Here is a 21,244-nt window from a genome sequence, read left to right as displayed (position 1 = left end):
TAGCTGTAGCTTTACAAGCTGCATTTCTCCAGGGGTAGCTATGTAGCTTGATCAAGCTACTGCCATGGTGAGCTACTTGTAGCTTTACAAGCTACGCTTTCAAAGTAACTTCCCCAACACTGGGGGGGAGAGAGGGGAGTTGCACCACTCGGTTCACAGTTCACACGGTTTTCGCTACAGACAATGCGTTCTGCATTTCAGCGCAGGAAAAGAAAAGTAGCATAGCTCTAACTTTGGCTTAGAGCCTCTAGCCAAAGGCAGCAAAGGGATTTATTAGAGCTATGGTTCTATGGCTGGACCAGAGCTAGGGCAAATCAAATGTTAAAGCATACAAGTCTTATTAGGCCTACTAGCCAGCCAGCCAGGGAATGGATCATTTTAAGATAACAACATGACTATAAAAAGGGTAGGAAAAAATATATATTTACTCGCGGCCCCGCCGGCCCATAAACATGAATCCGCGACCACACGGTGTGCGCCCATATGGGTGCGCCGCGCGCGACCATATACGTTTTGGAAACCCTGGGTGCGTAGTGCGTACCAAATAGTGGTCTTCCTTCAAACTCCTCCCTAACATGCTTGGAAGAAAAAGCAGTGGTACAGTGGAGTTGACACACAGTCACTGACAACCAACCTCTCTACAGGCACTGGACCACCGTCCACCTCAATAGACAATAACCCCCCCCAAACATATACAACAGCGTCCTATATTCTCTATAATCGCATCAAAATGCGTGGCTTCCTCCTGACAGCGATGTGGGTGCTGACAACATTACCGTCTATGGAAGCCATCCACGGATTGTACAACTTCGGCCAGCCCGAACTGTTCTACAAAAAGAATAACTGCAAGCCCATACCTGCCAACCTGCTGCTGTGTCACGACATCGAGTACACCGAGATGCGGCTGCCCAACCTGCTTGGCCACGAGACCATGAACGAGGCGCTGCAGCAGGCGTCCTCCTGGATTCCGCTGGTTCAGAAGCAGTGCCACCCGGACACCAGAAAGTTCCTGTGCTCGCTGTTCGCCCCGGTGTGCCTGGACGACCTGGACGAGCCCATCCAGCCGTGCCGGTCGCTGTGCGAGGCCGTCAAGCAGGGCTGCGCGCCGGTCATGAACGCGTTCGGCTTCCCTTGGCCGGACATGCTGGACTGCAGCCGCTTCCCGCTGGACAACGACCTGTGCATCCCACCGGCGGGCGTCGATAACCTGGTGCCGGTCACCCAGGAGGGTAAGGGTGGCGTTAGAAACGTGTGTGGTGGAACTCAACAAAGTATCTAGGCTACTCCGATGTAGTCTATTATTTGCTATAGCCTACTTATAGGCTATATAAGTAGCAATCCAACAATATGTAGGGTACTCTGTTGTATTGTTCTAACTGTAAGTCCTGTACTGTGCAGTGTGTAGCCTGAGTAAAAGGCTACCCACACAGCCCGTCATTATGCCGAATGTCCCATATAGCACAAGTCCTTTCAAAAGTTTTCAAAGAAAATCTACTAAAGTCAATGGTTCTCTCTCAGATACAGACCTGTAAACTGTAAGGGTCCATTTGGAACCCGCTCCCTGGACCCTGGATGATTTAGTCTAAGTTCTAACATTAGCCTACATGGGGTGGTGGAAGAACCACTATAGCTGCATGTATTCAAAATGTTAAAAGTAAAAGTGCATTACTATGTGTTGTGAGCTTGTAGATCGGATATGTAATATTTATTTACTATGTATATACAATCTTAAGTGGTTTATACATGTTTTGTAACTTATAAGTTTACTAAAGGTGTCATGTGGTGGAGTAGAAGTGAAGTATAAAAAATAAATAGGCCTACTCACGTAAAGTAAAAAATAAAAACAGAAAGATCTCTAATTTGTATTGGTTACTTTCTTCCACTGATGGGGATGAGTCAATAGCACGTACACAATTGGGACCAGTTAGTGATGGTTAGAATTAATTGAGCTTGACTTGTCATTGATCGAATACAGTAAAATGTAGGCCTAAGTGTAATTAGAACAATACTATTATTCTGTAGGATATTGTTGCTGTCGAGCAGAAACCCCTTATCTCCATAGTGTTTTTGTAAATGAATGTCCTCCTACTTGATCATACCACAGCATCACACAAAAGCATCATTCAAAAGTAGCAGATCTGCAAGCTCAAAATGTGGTGCTTAGCGACAGGTTTCGAGCTTGAAAATATGCTACTTTTGATGCAATATGTTGTATACCTACAGAATACCAATAATTTTCTATATTTTGCTAAATATGTTCTTGCGTCCTTTCACTTGGCATTAACAGTAACCACTTTCAAACCTGGCATGTTCATTAGATGAAAATAAATGTCAAATAATTAATAATATTTGAAAATAGCAGATCTACAAGTTCCAAAAGTCATGTGTTGTGAGCTTATAGATCTGCAATTTTCATCACTGAACATGTCTAAAATTGGCGGTTAATCCTTTAAGTGGTTTATTTTGTTTTAGTGCCTAGGGTGTGCGACGCCTGTAAGGAGACGGATGAAAATGACAATGAAATTGTAGACAACCTCTGCAAAAACGACTTTGGTAAGTCTTCATTTATAACACCACCACCACTACGCAAACATAATGTATACCACTGGAAAGAAATGGGCATCAATTGAAACTACTCAATCCAGATCAATGTTTTTGCTATACAACAATCACTTCGTGTTGAGAGCAGACACTGCACACAGGAACCACTGTCCACTAGAGTCAGACCCATGGGTTTGGCAGACATTGACAATAAATTGACCCTTTTGCCAGCTGCTTGAAAAGCGTCTGGACAACATTTACTAGTTAGTACCTCTAGTCTAGTAGCAACCATAGTGGACTTTCATGATTGGCCGCCTCTAAGCCAATGGGAGACTTACCCATAAACCCATACTTTGAACGCTGCAACTTGAATCTGTATTGGCTGCATGCTCTGAACGCTGCAATGTGAAGCCGTGATGTTCATAAATGAGAGCTTGCTGCAGCTGCAAATTATGACTGAGCCGTTCTCGTTTACTACATCGTCCGGTATTAGCAGTTACAACTTTCAACTTGGCTTCCCTATTTGGACATGTCATTCATTGTAGGTGGAAATGTTCAACCGTTTTTAAACATAAAAAAGTATCCAGAAAATTTAGAAATGTACAAGATCTACAAGGCGTACAAGATTAAAAACAGCAGATGTACAAGCATATGAACCATAATTAAGCTTTTGAACTTCAAACTAAAGTTTTTCAATTTTTGGATAAAACATGGGTCAAAATATCAGTAATCCGGTACTCTAGGACATTCCAAAATAAATATCGAACCCAAAATTCTGGCAAACTGCCTAACTACAATTTATCCAAAACACGAAGGATGAATGTTTTCATCTTTGTTCATTCACATCATCTCCCGTCCCTGTCCAGCTCTGAAGATCAAAGTCAAGGAGATCTCCTACATCAATGGAGACACCAAGATCGTCCCGGAGACCAAGAGCAAGACCATCTACAAGCTGAACGGCGTGACGGAGCGCGACCTGCGGAAGACCGTGCTGTGGCTGAAGGACGGCCTGCAGTGTGTCTGCGAGGAGATGAACGACATCAACGCCGCCTACCTGGTCATGGGCCAGAAGATGGACGGCCACCTGGTCATCACCTCGCTGAAGCGCTGGCAGCGAGGGCAGCGCGAGTTCAAGAGGATCTCCCGGAGCATCCGTAAGCTGCAGTGCTAAGAACGGAGAGATAGAGAGAGAGAGATTTGTTCTGTTCGAATGTCAGACACCCTCCCATTTCCGTCCATTGCTCCCGTTCGACTCTTTCATGACCATTAAACAGGTGTTCTATTGGCTGATGCCTAAACATAGACCTACTCATATCTCCTGGGTGTTTAACAGAGAGACGGTTAAAATCGACCACAGGTCCATTAGATCAGTGTCTCTCAACCTTTTTTGTCCCGGGGCACACTTTTCATAGCCTAAAAATAGTAGCCGCCGTTGTTGCTGCATGTTGCTGTGCCGTCGTCAGGTGGAGGTGACTCGGCGGCGCTGTGTGTGCTGCTGTCGGGTTCTGGTGGTGTCTTTCTGGAGGGATTGACACCACCAGGCGATTAACATTTCTATGGCCGATGGTCGTTAAGAGTCTATTGTTCCGTCGTCATGTTGTTTTCGGACGTCTATTTAGACGTGTGACAACAACAACGACGCAACAATAGGACGCCTAGCTATCGCTTTCGGGGGAGGGCTAGTGTTACTTTCGGTCAAAATCTCGAGGCACACCTGGAGATTTCAAAGGCACAGTAAAGTGCCGCGGTACATAGGTTGAGAAACACTGCATTAGATAACCTCTCAGGGGTTTTGACTGTGTTGGTTAGAAAACAGCAACATCAAGTGCTAATTATGAATACGAAATTAAAAAAAAGTTCTCGAAGAGAACAGCAACAGTAGGCTGTCTACTCACCAGAGCTTCCTTCATGAGACTCTGTGAGCAATGTGCCTCCCATGGACTCAAGCTATTCTTCATCCAACTTCAATTCTGGCATTGGGAACTAATCACACTAGCAGTAATATGCCTGTGGTCTCCGAGGCTACACTAGCAGCTATACAGACCTGGTGTTTGCCGAAATTTGACTCCCTGGCGGAATCCCACTCCCCCTTCACTACCCACCTATGGTAGTCTGTAGCCTGCTATGGTTCTCTGTAGCCCCCTATGGTACACTGTAGCTCCTTAATTATGTTGGTCTTTAGCTCCCTATGGTGCTCAGAAGCACTGTTAAAGTACTAGTTCCACACAGACTCAAAACACACAGCCACACACAGTCAACCCAGCCACCTCAACCCTACCGTGCACCCCTGCCCCGCTACACTCCACCACCTGGGCAGGAACTGGAGAGTGGAGACCCTCCAGTGTATGAGTGGGTGAAGGCGAGTAGGATTCTGTAGTGGGAAAACGATAAGCCACTCTTCTATCCACCTAAGAGTGTGCGAAGGAGAGTCGAAATGCCAGCAGGGAGTCAACTCTTGGCACAAACTTTCAGACAGTCCATCAACAGAAAATGTTTCCGGTCTTCACCACATCAGACAAAAGAAGAAGAAGAAGAAAATAAGCTTTTGTGTACAGAACCTTGTCAGTACATAGGCAATATTTGTATCCAATACATAGCCATTTCTAATATAGCTATACATACAGATATTTAGTTCAATGAGTATCAATAAAGTATCAATGAGTGAATTTGTGAGACCTGTGTGCCTGATGATATCAAGAGACAAAACAAAGTGATTTGTGTGTGTGCGTGCATATTTTTTTCTTCCCCCCTTTTCTCTAGCAAAACGAGAGATAGCTGGCTATATTCTCTGCCTGTTCAACTATTGAACAGAGATATTGTTGGTCATTATTTTTTATATACTTGAGCCTCAATACTGCACTGTATAACGTTACTTTTCTACCCCACAGTGTAATAAATGGAATATTGTTCTAGTTTTAATATTTCCCTTTAACATTGATTATATTATTTTGGGTCTGCAACTTTTGACCATGTTGGTGTCATAGCTGTCGGACAGAAACCTTGTAGGCCTATCTCCATATTTCAAACTACTTATGTGTCTTGTTTTTTGAGTGTTATGCAAAAGTATGAAAATAGCTGATCTACAAGCTTGTCTGGATTGTATGGAATTCATATTTAACTATAATGGAAAGAGTTTGTGACTAAATAACAACATTGGATCACAGCTTTTGTTTTTATTCCTGAAAAGTAACAGCTTTGGACATACACGGTTACAGTCCGACAGCGACGATTATGTTTCCTGCTTTTAACTATGTTTCAACTAAAACTAAGAGCATCAGAATTGTATATTAGGGCTGATAATGATTGTTCTTTGTTAAAGTCCAACGACTTGGAAAATGCAGATATTCCCACTGGTGTGTATGTGTGTATTGTAAAGTATTATTTTGCAATATTACTCTGTAAATATCAAATATGGTTGTTATTATGCTTTGTACATAGTCTTCAGAGATAAATGTCACGGTTTGTAGACACATTCAATTTTGCTCTGTAAGCCAGTGGTTCTCAAAGTTTGGTCCGGAGATCCCCAGGGGCCCTTGGGGGAGGGGGGGTTCCAGCAAAATGTGTTAATACAGTATCATAATTATAATAATCAATAATTATACGTTGGATATTCAAAAATATCAGATACAAGCTCACAGCACGTCCCTTTGTGCAAGCTTTGCTGCATCTGTTATTTGAAATTTAGCCTTTGGACATTTTTTAATTAGTTAATACAACAAGTAACACAAATCTTCTCTTCTGGGGGTCCCTGGCACAAGATATTTGACACAAACTTGCAGGGAATACACTCATAAAGCCGTATTCGTATTTTTACTATATGCAAAGTGCAAACCAAAAACAGTGAAATAAATGACATACACATTTACATCAATGTCTGTGAGCATAAATCGACTTTGCCAACGGGGCTGTAACTATCTATTATATTCTTAGCTGTAATTATATTGATTACTATTTCGATTAATCATATAATTGAAAACAGCAGATCTACAAGCTCATAATGTGTGGTGGTGGCATTGTGAGCTTTTATGTTGCTGTCGGGAGGAAACCATCTATAACTCCATTTTTGTTTTTCATAAAAAAAATATAAATCAGTGTTATTGAACACCCTTTACGTGTTGGTTAAAAATAAATCACACCCGTGTGACATTTACAATGTTTGTGTTTACACAACCCCGGATAGCTGGGCCGCCCCTCAAAAATGTTGAACAAATGAAAAAGTAAAAAGCGCTTCTGACAAAACCTCTTAAATCCATTGGACCCCTAAAACAGCTAACTCCACCACCTCTCATGCAAGTAATTGACAATAGTCACAACACCAATTTTGATGATGAGGTATTGCTTTGTTTTCAAAATAGAAGGTATTCTTTATTTCCTGAAAAAATAAATTATATTTTTAATTTTCATAAAAATGAACAATTTTGAGGTTTCTGCCCGACATCAGATCGCGCGCGCACGCTCTGAGGTACACACACACACACACACACACACACACACACACACACACACTTATAGAGCACCTTTCATGACATACAAATGCAGCGCAAAGTGCTTGAGGCCTACAAAAATATAGGCCAAATATAGCCTATACGAATATAGCCCAGAGACGATTATTTTCTAAAATCGATCAGTTTGTTGCACTTGCTGGCCCCAAACCATTTAAGTTTGAACCAGAAAGAGATAAATGATCAAACATCGCCATCTAGTGGACTATCCATATCACTGTCTGATATGAATGTCATTTCCATTCATAAGAGAGGGGGAACAAATCCATTGGAGTTTTCTATGAGTCTTTGAAGTTGATTTCCACTTGTTTTCCAATGCACCGATTGGCCGGTTTCCTCTCAAAACCAGACTACATGAAGAATACATCAGTAGCCTATATGCTGCCGCCTGCCTACAGTATATAGCTGTATGTGGGGGGCGTGCAACGGTGCGTGTGGTGTCTGAACTACTGGGGCGGCGCCCTGGACAGCCCTACCACCAGCTCACCACTGTTTAGAGTTAACATTAAGTAGGAATGCTAAACACCAAAGCAATATTCGGCTATTTCACTTTCAATAAAAAAAATAAACAAAGAAAATATAAAAAGGTAATGGACAATATCAGTCACTCACTAGAACCAAGACAGTAGCCTACCGTAACAGGACAACTCACCCATGTTCCGTTTCCCTCCCGGAATTGTCCCCTGAGGGGTGGGAGAGGCAGGACGGCAGATAGCTCTGGCTGGTAGCCTACTTTGAATTTCTCTATAAACTTTCACGGCAGCAGACAGCCTAAGTACAAATGTAATTTATGAAAAGGTGTTACGCACCCTAGTCTAGGGTTAGGGGAAGCAACATAAAATGTAGAAAGACAATTGCAATAAAACGGAATGTGCATTTATTTACAGCCCGAAATCAGGAATATTTACAACAATATACAATAACCCAAATCTAAAAAAACACAACTTCAAACATTGCAAACACAAAACAGAACAGAATCTCTCTCAGGGGCACGGTGGCACAGTTGGTAGTGCTGTCGCGTGTTCCCTCCTCCGCGTCATCAGTGCCCATACCCGAGGCGGGGGTTGGCGATAGGGTCTTTCTGTCTGGAGTTTGCATGTTCTCCCCGTGTCCCCTAGGGTAGATTACCCTCACAAAAACATGCCGTAATCCTGGTCTCTAAAACTACCTCCCCCTGGCCAGCCGGGGCGCCTGATGGAGGGGAAAGGAACTGGTCGGAATAACGTGTCCCTTCCACGCGCTACGTCCGGCCGGGGAAATTCCCCTCTGTCAGGTGAAAAGAAGCAGCTTGGACTCGTCATGCATAGAAGGAGGCATGAGGTCAGTCCGCTGCCCCCCCAGGTTGGCAGAGGAAGTGAAGGATTACATTAGATAATTGGCACTGGGTGAAAAGAAAACTGGGTTACAAAATCGTGGGATAAAAAAAAAACAGAACTTATCCCAAATAAAGAACTGGACAGGATGGTCGCAGGTTGTGGTGAGAGGACAGGGGGATCGACCGATTCCCTGCTGCCCTGAAGCTGCACAGTCCTCTGAACAGAGTTGTTTGCGACTGATCTTTATAGTAGATTGGGTGTGGCCACCACCCAATCCACTGCTGGTGTCATAGGACACAGGAAACAGATAATACAAAATAACCTAATTATGGCTGGCCGTAACACCCCCCTTCCTAAAAGAAAACTTCTCTCCTGAAGTTTTCACCAAATGTTATCAGCAATTTCATTAATTCACTTTTCACAAAATACCATGGCAAAATATCATAGATCTATTCTCACATTTAACAAATACATTCATAGAAGAAAACTTCCCATGAAGTTCTCACCCTAAAGGCCAAATCAGACTTTTTTACTTTGCACATCCAAGCTGACCATTTAAAAGTCACAATTCTCACTCTCAAATCATCTCATAGTGTGTAAATATTCTCAACCTGCATCATACTCAATGATAACCGAATTAAGTGCACCCAGCCTCGCAGGGGCATTATGACTCCCAAGTGGCATAACAGTGTAGACTTACTGCATATACACCATTGGATTAACTGAAACTGTAATCTCACAATGTAATTGAACAGCCAATTAACCTTTCACCTGTCTGAATTAATCAAAAATCGTCCGGATCTAAATGACAATTCAACTTGGCTTGTGGGGCTAAAATACTTTTTTTTTTAATTGTATTGACTTGAACATATTCACACAACACACAGTCGGATAAATGGCCACTGGCAGACATTAAACTACTAAACAGTCAGATACATGACTACTGGCAGACACAAAACTACTAAACAGTCAGATACATAACTACTGGCAGACACAATAAACAGTCGGATACACGACTACTGGCAGACACAAACAGTCGGATACACGACTACTGGCAGACACAATAAACAGTCGGATACACGACTACTGACAGACACAAAGGTTCTGTCATGTGAGTCCTTCTCAGCACACATGACAGGAGCTAATCAGTGGCCTGAACACAAAAATAGACACCAAAACCAATTGTAACCATTTGGTTGGCAGATTTACCCAGGAACAAATTATAATTCTGTGCAGCATTCCCCACCAATTTATACTGCAATAGCAGCAGAATACACACCAAATCACACTCAAATCCAAATTAGGAGTGGAAGTGTTAGCTAGGGCGCTTGTACACATAGGGCCGGGGCACACCTTAGCGCACAGCCGCGGACAGAAGAAGCTGACGCCCGACGTCATTCCGGCTTTATAGACAGCTGGTGTGCTAAGGTGTAGCTGCGCCGATAATCAGCTCTAGCCTTAACTCCTTTCTTGGAGCGTCACCTAAGTGGAGGGCCAGCTGCCTAAGACTCTGTTGAGTCCCCCACCCAACACAAATGAGAACCTCCCCCACCCTCCCCACGGAAATGTCAAACCATGGGACGTAAGAGTTTCCTCTCCCTCCCCAATCCCCATGGTCACACTTACCACGGTAGAGGCGAAGGTCTCTCGCTGAAGCGAGAACGAAAAGATGAAATTACCTACCTAGGTTCCATCCTGGAGGCCAATCTTTCCGGTGATAAAATGGCCACCAACGTAATCAAAAAAGTCAATCAAAGAACAAGATTCCTTTACAGGATCTCCTCACTGGTCAACAAAAACACCTTGAAGACCTTAACAGGAGCCCTCGTACAAGGTTTCTTTGACTATGCATCCACCTCTTGGTACCACAGCACCTCAAAGGCCCTTAAAACAAGGCTCCAGACCTCCCAAAACAAACTGGTCAGGCTCCTACTTGGCCTCACCCCCCGAACCCACCTCACCCCTGCCCACTTTGACAGGCTGGGATGGCTTAGGGTCGACGACAGAGTACAGCATCTTGCAATGGGTCTGGTCCACAAGATTCGATACACCACCAAGATACCCATGTACCTGTCAAAATACTTCCTTAATGTAAACGAAGTCCACACCCACAACACCAGAGGGAGTGCAACAAACCATGTACAACCCAGATTCGGCACAAACAAGGGACTAAATTATTTTCGCTCCTATGCCACCAAAATGTGGAACGCCCTACCAACAGTCATTAACACATGTGAATCCCTTGACTCCTTCAAAACCGCTCTCAAAGGGCACCTACGGATGGCTGCAATTCGAAACTGGCCTCTGTAAAATCTGAATCCCAACCCACCGCCCCCCCCTTTCCCCTCACTGTATATATACATATAGGAAGCAAAAAGGGAAAGGATACATATATGTATCCTTTCCCTTTTTGCTTCCTATATGATGAATTCCTGTTCTGTTCTTTAACTACATAGAAGTGTCTATTTGTATGTCTCAAAATGTTTTGATGAATTGAACAATGTGGACCCTGTTGTAAACAAGTGTAATGCTTAATTGGGTCGTCCACTCACAGTATTGAGTTTGTGCTTAAAATGTACTGTAATTCTACAAACTGTTAATACATATTTCAATCAATCAATCAAGCCACCAGAATACACTTCTCAGAATGTTGCAACACCATTCTTCTCTCTCCGCCTGCATTGCAGAGATTGAGACATTACAAATCCGCCAACCTAAAACAAAACAGAACCAAACCAACCGGCATGATCAAAATTACCCCAAAAGTTTTAACTTTTACTGAGTGAAGTCGTTCACAGAAGTTGTTGTAGGCTTGGGATTATCTGAGGAAGTACCATTTGAGTGGGCAAAACCTTACATATACTAAATTATACTAAATTGTAGAGAACTAGAACTCTGTCGAGTGCATACTTGCTTGTATGTAGTACATAAATGGCCAACTAGTGCGCAAGCAGAGCGCGCAAGTCCTTTCGACCGCTGTAAACTGTCAAATCTCAGTATCTCTGTGAAGGAACGTTTGAAATGTATAATTTTTAGATTATTTTAGTATTATTAAGTATGATTCAAGTTTCTATCTATATAAGTTTGGGTGAAGAGCTAGTCATACATATACACACCACGTACTCTGGTCCCAGCAGATCAGGCACAATTTGCCATTTTATTTTTTACTGATTATGTATATAGTATACGTATGACTAGCTCTAAATGACGTAAGAAATATGGTCATTTGTGGTAATTTGGTCCCAGCAAAACAGGCACAGATTTGATGTTTTTCTGCATAAACATCGAATGGCGGGACAGCTGTCACGGCGGAAGAGACCGGGCGAAAACATTACTTGCGCGCTCTGCTTGCGCAAGTAATAATATAGCCTTTCCATAGGAGTATCTTTTTATATTTTTCCCAAAAGAATACAAACAGCCAATAGCATATTACAAGTTATCCAGGCTCACTAGGGAACATTCCGGGAGGAAAACCGGGCAAGTATCGATTCATTAAACTCCAAAATCTACTTCATTTAAAAAAGAAAAATCATTAATACTATTATATATGCCTAATCTACACTACAGTATTTTCGTGAATAAGGTTTGATGCATAGGCTACATGTATTGATGGCATAATCTGTGTTAAAAGTTGTCCACCAGGTAGCACTATAACCCATCATTAGGCCTACTTCCTTTGACGCTGCTGTCTGATCCAAAATCTAAATAGAAATTGTATCAAAAGTACAATTTGTATGTTGTCCTATGGCTGAGCTTATAGCAACGTCTGGTCCGGAGACCACCACCACCAGCGGTCCAAATCGATACGGGTCTGTAATGTAACTGAGTGTAGTAGGTCTATAGCTACAGACAGTATAGGCCTATAACTATACATAACTCTCAGAGTTGAATTAGTTTAAACCTACATTAGATTGGGCTTGAATCTGTGGACTAATTCATATGGGTCAAAAAAAGATTGAGCTGAGAATCACTAGAACACCATATTGTCCAAGGCTCAAATAAACATATAGAATAGTGAATACCATTACTACCAATAGGCCCCTCATATTGTCCTGTCTGTATGTAGACATTTAAAATAAAACTGCTTTTTCACCCTTGCATTTTTTACCTTTTATTTTTAGACGTACCTTCACAGATGACACAGAAGTGAAAGAACAGTAATAGGATAGCAGGCTATGTTATTTCCCACCTCGGACAATGCAACAGCTTGCGCAATTTACGCCAATAGGCCGTAAGGAACATAATGCTACTTACTTACAGGAACATATTTGCCTCATTGACGAATTACAACATTTTAAAAAACACACAGCTAGCTATTGTAGTTTTAAACCATTTCACAATTTCTGGGAAGGACATAGCCTGCATGATGACGCGAGGTTTAGGAAGGACAAGAATTAAATATGTCAGCATGTCAGTAGATGAAGCATAATATACAGGCTACAGAAAACTCATTGTTCCACGCTATTAAACAATATTTGCATGATAATGATCAATGGCTGATAACGGGCAACGTCGGTCGAATCATCCGTGATGTGTGTAGAGAAAAGGCAAGGTGGTTCAACTCTATTAACCCCACAGTTTAGATATCCCATCGCCTGGAGGCCAGCCACGCTGTTATTGGGTTTAAGAATACCCTTTCCTACTTTATATTGTTTTAATATTCACCCTCTTTATACTTTTGTGTGGAATTGTGCTTGAAATGTACTGTAATTCTGCAAACTGTTAATAAATACTTCAATCAATACGCCACACACCCTCCCTTGATCTGTGTTGATATGAACGTAAAATGATTTCCTTTTATAGGCCTATTGTTGGATAAATCAATACAGGAATAATTGCAGGCCTACTACTACTATTAAAAATATAATAATACTTTTTTAACAACAACAACAACAACAATACGTGTTTAATGAATTGATACTACGTTTTTAGTTTAAATAAATAAATATATTGTAGTTCATGTGGTCGCCGTGACAACGCCCCGGGGCCTTTAACCAATGATAGCTCAGTCGTCCGGGCAGTGGGATGGTTGCAAGTATACCAGTAAAAAATTCCGCGTACTACTACTTTGGGGAAGTCCCCGTACTGAGGAAACCCCCCTGTGAAAAACTACATGATTTATGCGACCCTCCCTCCACTTCAGTCCTGCTAAACACTTCCACTCCGCAAGCCGTAGAGAGCATAATATTACACACTTCATAACAACCTCTCAATGCTGGAATTAACTCCTGTTTTATCCGGCTAAACAAAATTCTATAGCCTACTTATCGGGAGTATCGGGGAATCGATACAGTCCATCGATCGATCGAAGCCAACAACACACATACACCGCGATGGATCATCATAGTTTCAGCGTGAGCGACCAGGACGCGATTAAAGACAAACTGCGGAGTTTTAGCACTTTGAACACTCTCTACCACGAGACCCGGCAGGAGATCGAGGCGTTGAACCGGGAGATCTGCAAGAGGGACGCAGCAATCACGGACCTGAGGGCGCGTCTGGCCCGGTACGAGAGGATCTACATCAACGTGGATCTCCTGCAGGAGGAGGACAAGGAGAACCAAGGAGAGTCTTCTCCCTCCGTGCTGGTAGGACCATCCCGGTCCCTGCTGGAGAGTCTGTGCAAGGAGATCTGCAAGCTCAAACAGAGGAGGAACGAGGCTGAGGTTAGAGCCACACGACAGGCGGAGACAAGCCAGCAAGTGAGTTAATATCAACGCTGTTAAAGAACCCCACACACTTAATTCATCTCCCACACAAATGACCAAATGCCAAATGGGTCCATTTGGTCACGTGTGTGTGTGTGTGTGTGTGTGTGTGTGTGTGTGTGTGTGTGTTGTGTTGTGTTGTGTAACTGTAGGCTACTACTATACATGAACTCCAGGGAGTCAGTGGTGGACAGTTTGCCTATAACATAATAAACAGTTTGCAACAATAACATAATGTAGACATAGGCCTACGGTAGCCTACCAGTATGCAAAAATGTTGTCATAAAGTACAAAAGTATTGGCATAGAATATACTTGTAGGCCTACCAAAAGTGAAAGTATGTCTATTCATTAGGCAGAATGTCACATTTAACATGTCAAAGGTTATTATTGTTTTTAAACTGCTCCAACATGTGGCCATTTGTGTAACTTGTGTCTATTAGTAGTATGCTGTGGTTACTGTATAATCTTTACTGTGTAATCTATAGCCTACAGGGTATGGGTCTAACGGTAGCAATTAACATGGTTACTGTGGTTACTCATCATACATCATCATCATCATGATCATTTATATTATTCAATGTATGCATTTACACTATTAACATGCAAACAATCTAGATCAGGCTTAGTAATATTTAGAAACGCATGAGGCTTTGTTCTTAATAACTGTTAAAAAACATGTTTACATGCCATTATGACCACCACCATTGCTGTATATCATCTTATTAACATACTAAGGTCAATAAGCATACATCGGGTGAACTATGAATTAATGCTTAATTACAGCAACCATTAAGTTGTTGCCCATATGATATTGGATCAGCAGCATTTCTTAACCAAAAACACATGACACCTTCCAGTTCAAATCTGCTGCTGAGCCAATCTGAAAGTGACTCGGAGCAGGGTATGTTTATGTCACCTTCTGGAAAAGGGAACCACAGTGATCATCTTTTTATTAGAAGATAATAAAGCTATTAAATAAGACGTCCTTCATTTATCGTACTCCAGTCAATTTAAAAAGAAATAAATCATGATATTGATTTGAATAAATATCATGCCAGTCCTAATATGGATCTTCCATTGTTAATTATAATGTCCTGATACTGTATCGGCCCTTATTTGTCACATCGGGTGACTGATCCGACACAGGGGTAAGGAGTTGACACTATGGCAGGTAAATAACAATGTTGGGGCATGTGGGGAAAAATTGGGACATCATTATTAATGTAGCATCACTGAATCACAATAATTTTAATTGTTTTATCCATTTATATGTTGGCGGCAGTATACCTTACCTATCCACTTTGTGCATTGTGGCACATAAGGCCTTCACAGAGCACTTCCACCTTTCACGGTCAGCTGCTGCAGTCCTCACTTCAAACCAGGATTTCCATTTTCCATCCTGCCCTGCGCATCATGGCGTCTCTCCTGTTGTGAGGACTGGCAACAGCGTTCCCCAGATTTGGTGACTTTGCTCTGCTTCTGGTTTCTGTAATAATGTGACCTGGATGGCCAGTGGAATTGCTCTTTGTCTTATCTCTACCCTTTGACCTGTTCGGCATGGGTGACCCTGCCAGAATACTCTTGCTGACATAGTTGTACGGGTCATGGAGACGCGCAAATCACCCCACCATGATAAGGTGGTGATCCCGCCGGGGGAGTTATAATCTAAATAATAAGATCCACAAGCTCACAGTGCAAGCGTGTACATCTGCTTTTTTATGTTTTTAGTTTTTAGTTTGTTACATAAATGTTCTCTTCTGGGGGTCCCATGGCACAAAACATTATCAGATTGATAATATGAATTAAAATACACATCAATTTGGATGGTCCTTGACGTGGAAACAGTTTGAGAACCTACTGTTCTTCGAACCCCCTCAGGAGATCCAGAGGTTACGCGTACAGCTGGGCGAGAAGGAGCGAGAGCTGGAGGTCGTGCGGTGCCAGCCAGACCACCAGAAGGACCAGGAGATCGAGCGGCTGCGCTCGGCCCTGGAGGAGAGGGACCGTGTCCAGGCCACCAGGGCCGTCCTCTGCAGCTCCTTGGCCGAGGAGGCCGACCAGCTGAGGCGACAACTAGACGCCACAGTCAGGGTGTGCCAAGAGCTGCTGGGGAGACTGGAGAAGGATAACAAAAGTGGAGCGAATACGGAGATGTCTCGACAGCAGGAGTCTAAGGAGGTTTGTGTTTCCTCCGCCATTGGTGTATGAATGTGTGTGAATGGTTTAATGTATTACAATGGACAATGTATGTAAAGCGCCTTGGATAAAGGCCCTATATAAATGCACCATTTGCCATTTATAATCCTTCTTCTGGTCAAAAATAGCCGATCTACATTCTACAATCTATCTCGGAAAGAGTCTGACACATTGAGAACTTTTGGAAAAACCCATGAAACAATTTCTACATAATGAGTACATTTAATTGTGGTACTTTATGATTTGATTGCAAGTACGTTTAGTAAAAATTGGAATATAGGACTTTTACTTGTAACTATAACTAACTAACTAAACTAACTAAAGTATTAATATTAGTAATGCTACTTTTACTAAAGTAAAAAAATAAGTGTGCTTCTTCCACCATTGGTTGTGTTGTAATGACTGTACAGTATGTGCAGTGACTTAGCGATAATTGCTATGTTTACGCGTTTATTTGCTTTGGTAATAGCGGGGACGATTTGTGGTTTTTCACTTAATGCCTCTGCTTTGGATGATGTGTGCAGTGTGTGGAGGGGAACTCTCTACTTCTGGAATGTCCCACTCTGTCTCATGATTAAAAACAAGAGTTATATTGTAATTTTGGTTTGGAAAGGTTTTACGGTGCCTGTTGTTTCATCCTTCATCATTCATTGTGTTCCAGATGACAGAGTCTCCTGACGTAGTCGCCAACACCCAGATACGCCAACTGGAGCAGGAGAATCATCAGCTCAAGCAAAGAGTGTCATATGTAAGTGGAACGATGGAACATTTCCTTTTTAACTTCCAATGTACAGTATCTTGTATCCTGTATGAGCTCTCCTGATTGCATAAAATTGGTGTCCTGAAAATGCATTCTGTTTATTAAAGAGCTATAATTTAAAAGCTCATAGACCAAGCTTGTAGTTCTACTTTCATAAAACTAGAGGTCACTACACAGCCTTCACACCTACGGCCGATCCGACCGATATCCGAGTCATGGTGTCAGGGGCTTTGTCAGAGTATGTCTGAGTTATAGTGACATGGCCCTGGTTAGGTACTGCCTACAGTATATATGACCGTATAACGGTTGCAACAATAACAATTAAGGAACCAATTATAGGAAAAATGAGGGAGGTTGTGGGTCAGTTCAGAATAAGAATAACTAAAGAAATCATTAAATAAGTTTAACTGTAATTTATTAAATCAAAACAAAATAAAGTTTTCAATAGCAAAAGTTCACTTAATGAAATCAAAATAAAATTAAACTGCCTCAAAAGGGAAGGGTGTAAAGCTCAAGTGTCCTGGCACTGTCCAAAACTAAACTTAAATGTCCAAAAAATAAATCCAAATGGAACCCAGTCAATGCTGTGTAGTGGTAAGTCTCCTCTTATAAATAAATCCAAATGGAACCCAGTCAATGCTGTGTAGTGGTAAGTCTCCTCTTATAAATAAATCCAAATGGAACCCAGTCAATGCTGTGTAGTGGTAAGTCTCCTCTTACCACCCTTTACACTGTTCCGCAAAGTCCGTCCTCAATCGAAATCCAAACTCCAAAAACTAAAAGAAGCTCTCTAAATCCAATGGTAGAATCCAATATTCCGGAAAGTACTCCAGAAAGGAAATATGGCAAGACTTGGGAAATATTCCTCTTGCTTCTCCAGTAGCCTGTCTGTCTCTATATTCACCTCCACTCTGGACTGACAGAGTCAAACTCTCCAGGTGGCCCAAACATTGTGATTGCCCATCACTCCATCAGCCAGGCAGCCAGGTGAGCTGTGGGCGGGGTCTCTCAATCACGGCTTGTTGCCCTAGCAACACATGCATCTCACTGGCTTCTTGTAGCATATAGTCCAGCAGATAAATAGGAAAATTTCATAGAGCAGCGGATTGGTAGAAAATAATAAAATACATGAAAATTGAAACAATGTGACTTTGGGCACAGAGGTTACAACCGTATAGCGATTATTTATGGTCTGATACATTATGGTCTGCCCGTCCGACAATTTTAATAAAAGATAATCAATACTGAAACTATCTTTTCAGGTGGAAGGCCTGAACTCTAAATGGCAGAAGTACGACTCCAGCAGGGAGGAGTATGTCAGGGGTCTGTGCCAGAGGCTGAAGGAGTCCGGGAGCCTCCAGGGGGGTATTTCCTCCTCCGGCCCCCAGGGGCCCATCAGGTCCGTTCTGGGGGCCCCCGCTCTGCTGCACCAGGAGATCGCCAGGCTCAACGGTCTGCTGGAGGAGAAGATGAGAGAGGCAACGAGGATGGGCCGAGACATGGAAGATGTGAGGAGACGAGACCAGGAACGCATCCAGACACTGGAACAGCAGGTAGACTAGTGCGCATTGCTCTCTCTCTCTCTCTCTCTGTGTGTGTGTGTGTGTGAAATTTTTATGTGTATATACAGTATATGCACATATATCTATGCATTAAGTGTGTTTGTGTTTGCCGTCTTTATATGCAAAGTGCGTAAATATGGAGGTAGGGGTGTTTGGCTATGTGCGTGGATGCTGCTTATTACAGTTTACAGTACTTCCCTTTGCGCATTTTCAAACAAAAATACCAAGCAACACACCAAGCTCACAACATGTTGCAGCATGTGCTTGTATATCGGTTTCTTAACCCCAACCTGAATATTGTCCTAATTGTAACTGTAAACTCCAAAAACCTTAAAACAACCATTTCTCTTGTGATTACCAGGACACGTGTCCTCTCTATTTCTCAACTTCTACTATATTTGTGGGGGCATTTGGTCCTCACTCCTCACAGTAATACATGTACACGCATGCTGGCACGTGTGCGCACACGCACACACACACACACACACACACACACACACACATAGTTTGTATTTATATAACATTTAGCAGCCCGTGACTAAACAGCGTTTCTGTGCTCTCCTCAGGTGCTCATCTACACAGAGGACTTTAAGTCAGAGCGTGCGGACAGAGAGAGAGCACAGGGCAGAGTCAACGACCTGAAGGAGGAGATCTCCAGACTACAACAACAGCTACACAAACAGGTCAGACCACTGTCTCTTCACCAATACCAAAGACATTGCTCTCAGAATGGTTTTATAAGTTAAAACGTCCTTTGGTTTTTGTACCTTGTAGAACTGCAACTCCCATGAGTTTTGTCAGTGCCATTTTTGGGACAGGTGACGCACGCGTGACACATTGATCGATCAAGTGATGACTTTATGCCTGGAGAAAGTCTATGACTTAAACTGATGATAACGTTGGATTTCATGGTTTTTCAGGGAGCGGGAGGAAGAGACAACAGAGACATGGCTCCGGTGTGTCGCGTCCACATCGGACACAGGATCTCAACGCGGCGGCACAACAAGGACTCTACTGAACAGTTCCAGAGGAGCGCGGCAGACCCTCCCCGACGACAGGGCGTTAGCGCAGGGCGTCCGGCGCTAACGGCCACGGCGGTGCCCCCCAGCCCCAACTGGACAGAATGCCGGGGCCTGTCAGACCTACAGTGCCCGCGGTGCCTCACCACGTTCGACGAGAATGATGCAGCGGAGTACCTGAACCACTGCGAGGAGTGTGCCAAGCTATGATCACTCAAAACAAGCTATGGGCACTCGAAAGTCACCGTTGAGGTTAACCCCCAGGCACACAAGCCCCTTCTGACAAATGGTAAATGGTAAATGGTGCATTTATATAGCGCCTTTATCCAATGCGCTTTACAGAGATTGTGCATTACATTCACCCATTCACACACACATTCATACACCGATGGCAGTGGAAACCATGCAATGCACCAACTAGCACATCGGGAGCAATTAGGGGTTCAGTGTCTTGCTCAAGGACACTTCGACAGTAACTCTCTCTGACAAATCCTGAGCACTGAACAGCACTGAACAGCACTACATGTCACGCCCAGAGGGATTACGTTGTCCTTGATGACAGATGGGATGGAGAGACGGTGAAACTGCAGTCCGAGAGTTTTGGGTGTCACAGCGGGAGTACTGGGTAGAGCTAGGCCGATCATATACTGTATGTAACAGTTTTGGACATTTGAGGTTTCCACCCGTTATATTAAATAGATTAGAATTTATTTCTGCACTTTTTTGATAAGATATGGTTCAAAACATCAGCTAACTGGTGTTCTAGGACTAGGACAAAATCGGGATCGCCATCGGACACAAATATCTGCCATCGGGCCGGGTTCCAGTGTCTGTCACATGGCCGGGTGTTGCCTTCATTGTTGGACAGTGGATGCCAATGCAATTTATTATTGCCACATACCTCAATTTATCAAATTCTACGTAAACCTTGTTGCACTTTCTTGACGTGTTGGCCAACAAACCTAAAGCGTGGGAGCAAGTCATTTTTGTTGTTAAAATTGTGTTAAATACCTCTATTATGATAGTAATAATTGGTATAATGTGTTTGTTTCCGTAACAGGCGTCTTTCCCATCTCTCTGGCTGATTAGTAAAAACAGAAAAATACATGTTTAGGTCGGGGTACCTAATCTAAGGATTAACGAGTGAAATTGGAAGAGAGTCAACTCTAAGACTAATAATGAGAAGACCAAAGTAGAGTTGGAACACTACAATTTAAAACGGATAAATTGGGTTCTCTTTTCTGATTAGATGAAATTGGTGACCACCAGAAAATGTGTTTTATGTTTACTAAAGCGTTGGAGAGACTGTCACACCCCTACTCTATTGTAATGATTACAATCAGAATATAGGGCTTTAACTTTTACACTTTGTTGTGTGCTTGTTTTAACCAAAAACATCACATTCACCACCTTTAAAGTAGAGGTTAGGATTTAGAGATTTGTAACGCATAAGCTTCTGATTCTAAAATGTCTAGTTTAAGAATATGGTGCTATTGTTTACTTACCGATTGATCTCTATTTTTGGAGGTCTAAATATTATATATTCTGAGAAACATAATTAAATATATATCACAGTATTATCTTAATATTTATTCTCTTAATATAAACATACATTTTAGAAAAAAGATCATTATTAGT

At 42.5% G+C, this 21,244-nt stretch overlaps 2 protein-coding genes across 2 annotated transcripts; both read left to right on the top strand.

Annotated features, from left to right (window-relative positions):
- The first annotated feature begins 516 nt into the window (after window positions 1-516).
- On the top strand, window positions 517-3,905 carry sfrp2 (secreted frizzled-related protein 2). Its single transcript, XM_083765338.1, has 3 exons — window positions 517-1,229; window positions 2,473-2,553; window positions 3,408-3,905. Exons 1-3 carry the CDS (start codon window positions 731-733, stop codon window positions 3,710-3,712), a joined length of 885 nt encoding a protein of 294 aa, XP_083621464.1. The 5' UTR covers window positions 517-730; the 3' UTR covers window positions 3,713-3,905.
- A 9,462-nt stretch (window positions 3,906-13,367) lies between these two features.
- tnip2 (TNFAIP3 interacting protein 2) lies at window positions 13,368-19,982 on the top strand. Its single transcript, XM_083764990.1, has 6 exons — window positions 13,368-14,061; window positions 15,948-16,247; window positions 16,927-17,013; window positions 18,288-18,578; window positions 19,154-19,270; window positions 19,508-19,982. The coding sequence occupies exons 1-6, from the start codon at window positions 13,693-13,695 to the stop codon at window positions 19,814-19,816; spliced, it is 1,473 nt and encodes a 490-aa protein (XP_083621116.1). The 5' UTR covers window positions 13,368-13,692; the 3' UTR covers window positions 19,817-19,982.
- Window positions 19,983-21,244: the final 1,262 nt, after the last annotated feature.

This window comes from Protomyctophum parallelum (assembly GCF_964188405.1).
Source record: "Protomyctophum parallelum genome assembly, chromosome: 5".
In the NCBI taxonomy this organism is placed as follows: domain Eukaryota; kingdom Metazoa; phylum Chordata; class Actinopteri; order Myctophiformes; family Myctophidae; genus Protomyctophum; species Protomyctophum parallelum.
This window is presented reverse-complemented; position numbering and strand designations above follow the sequence as displayed.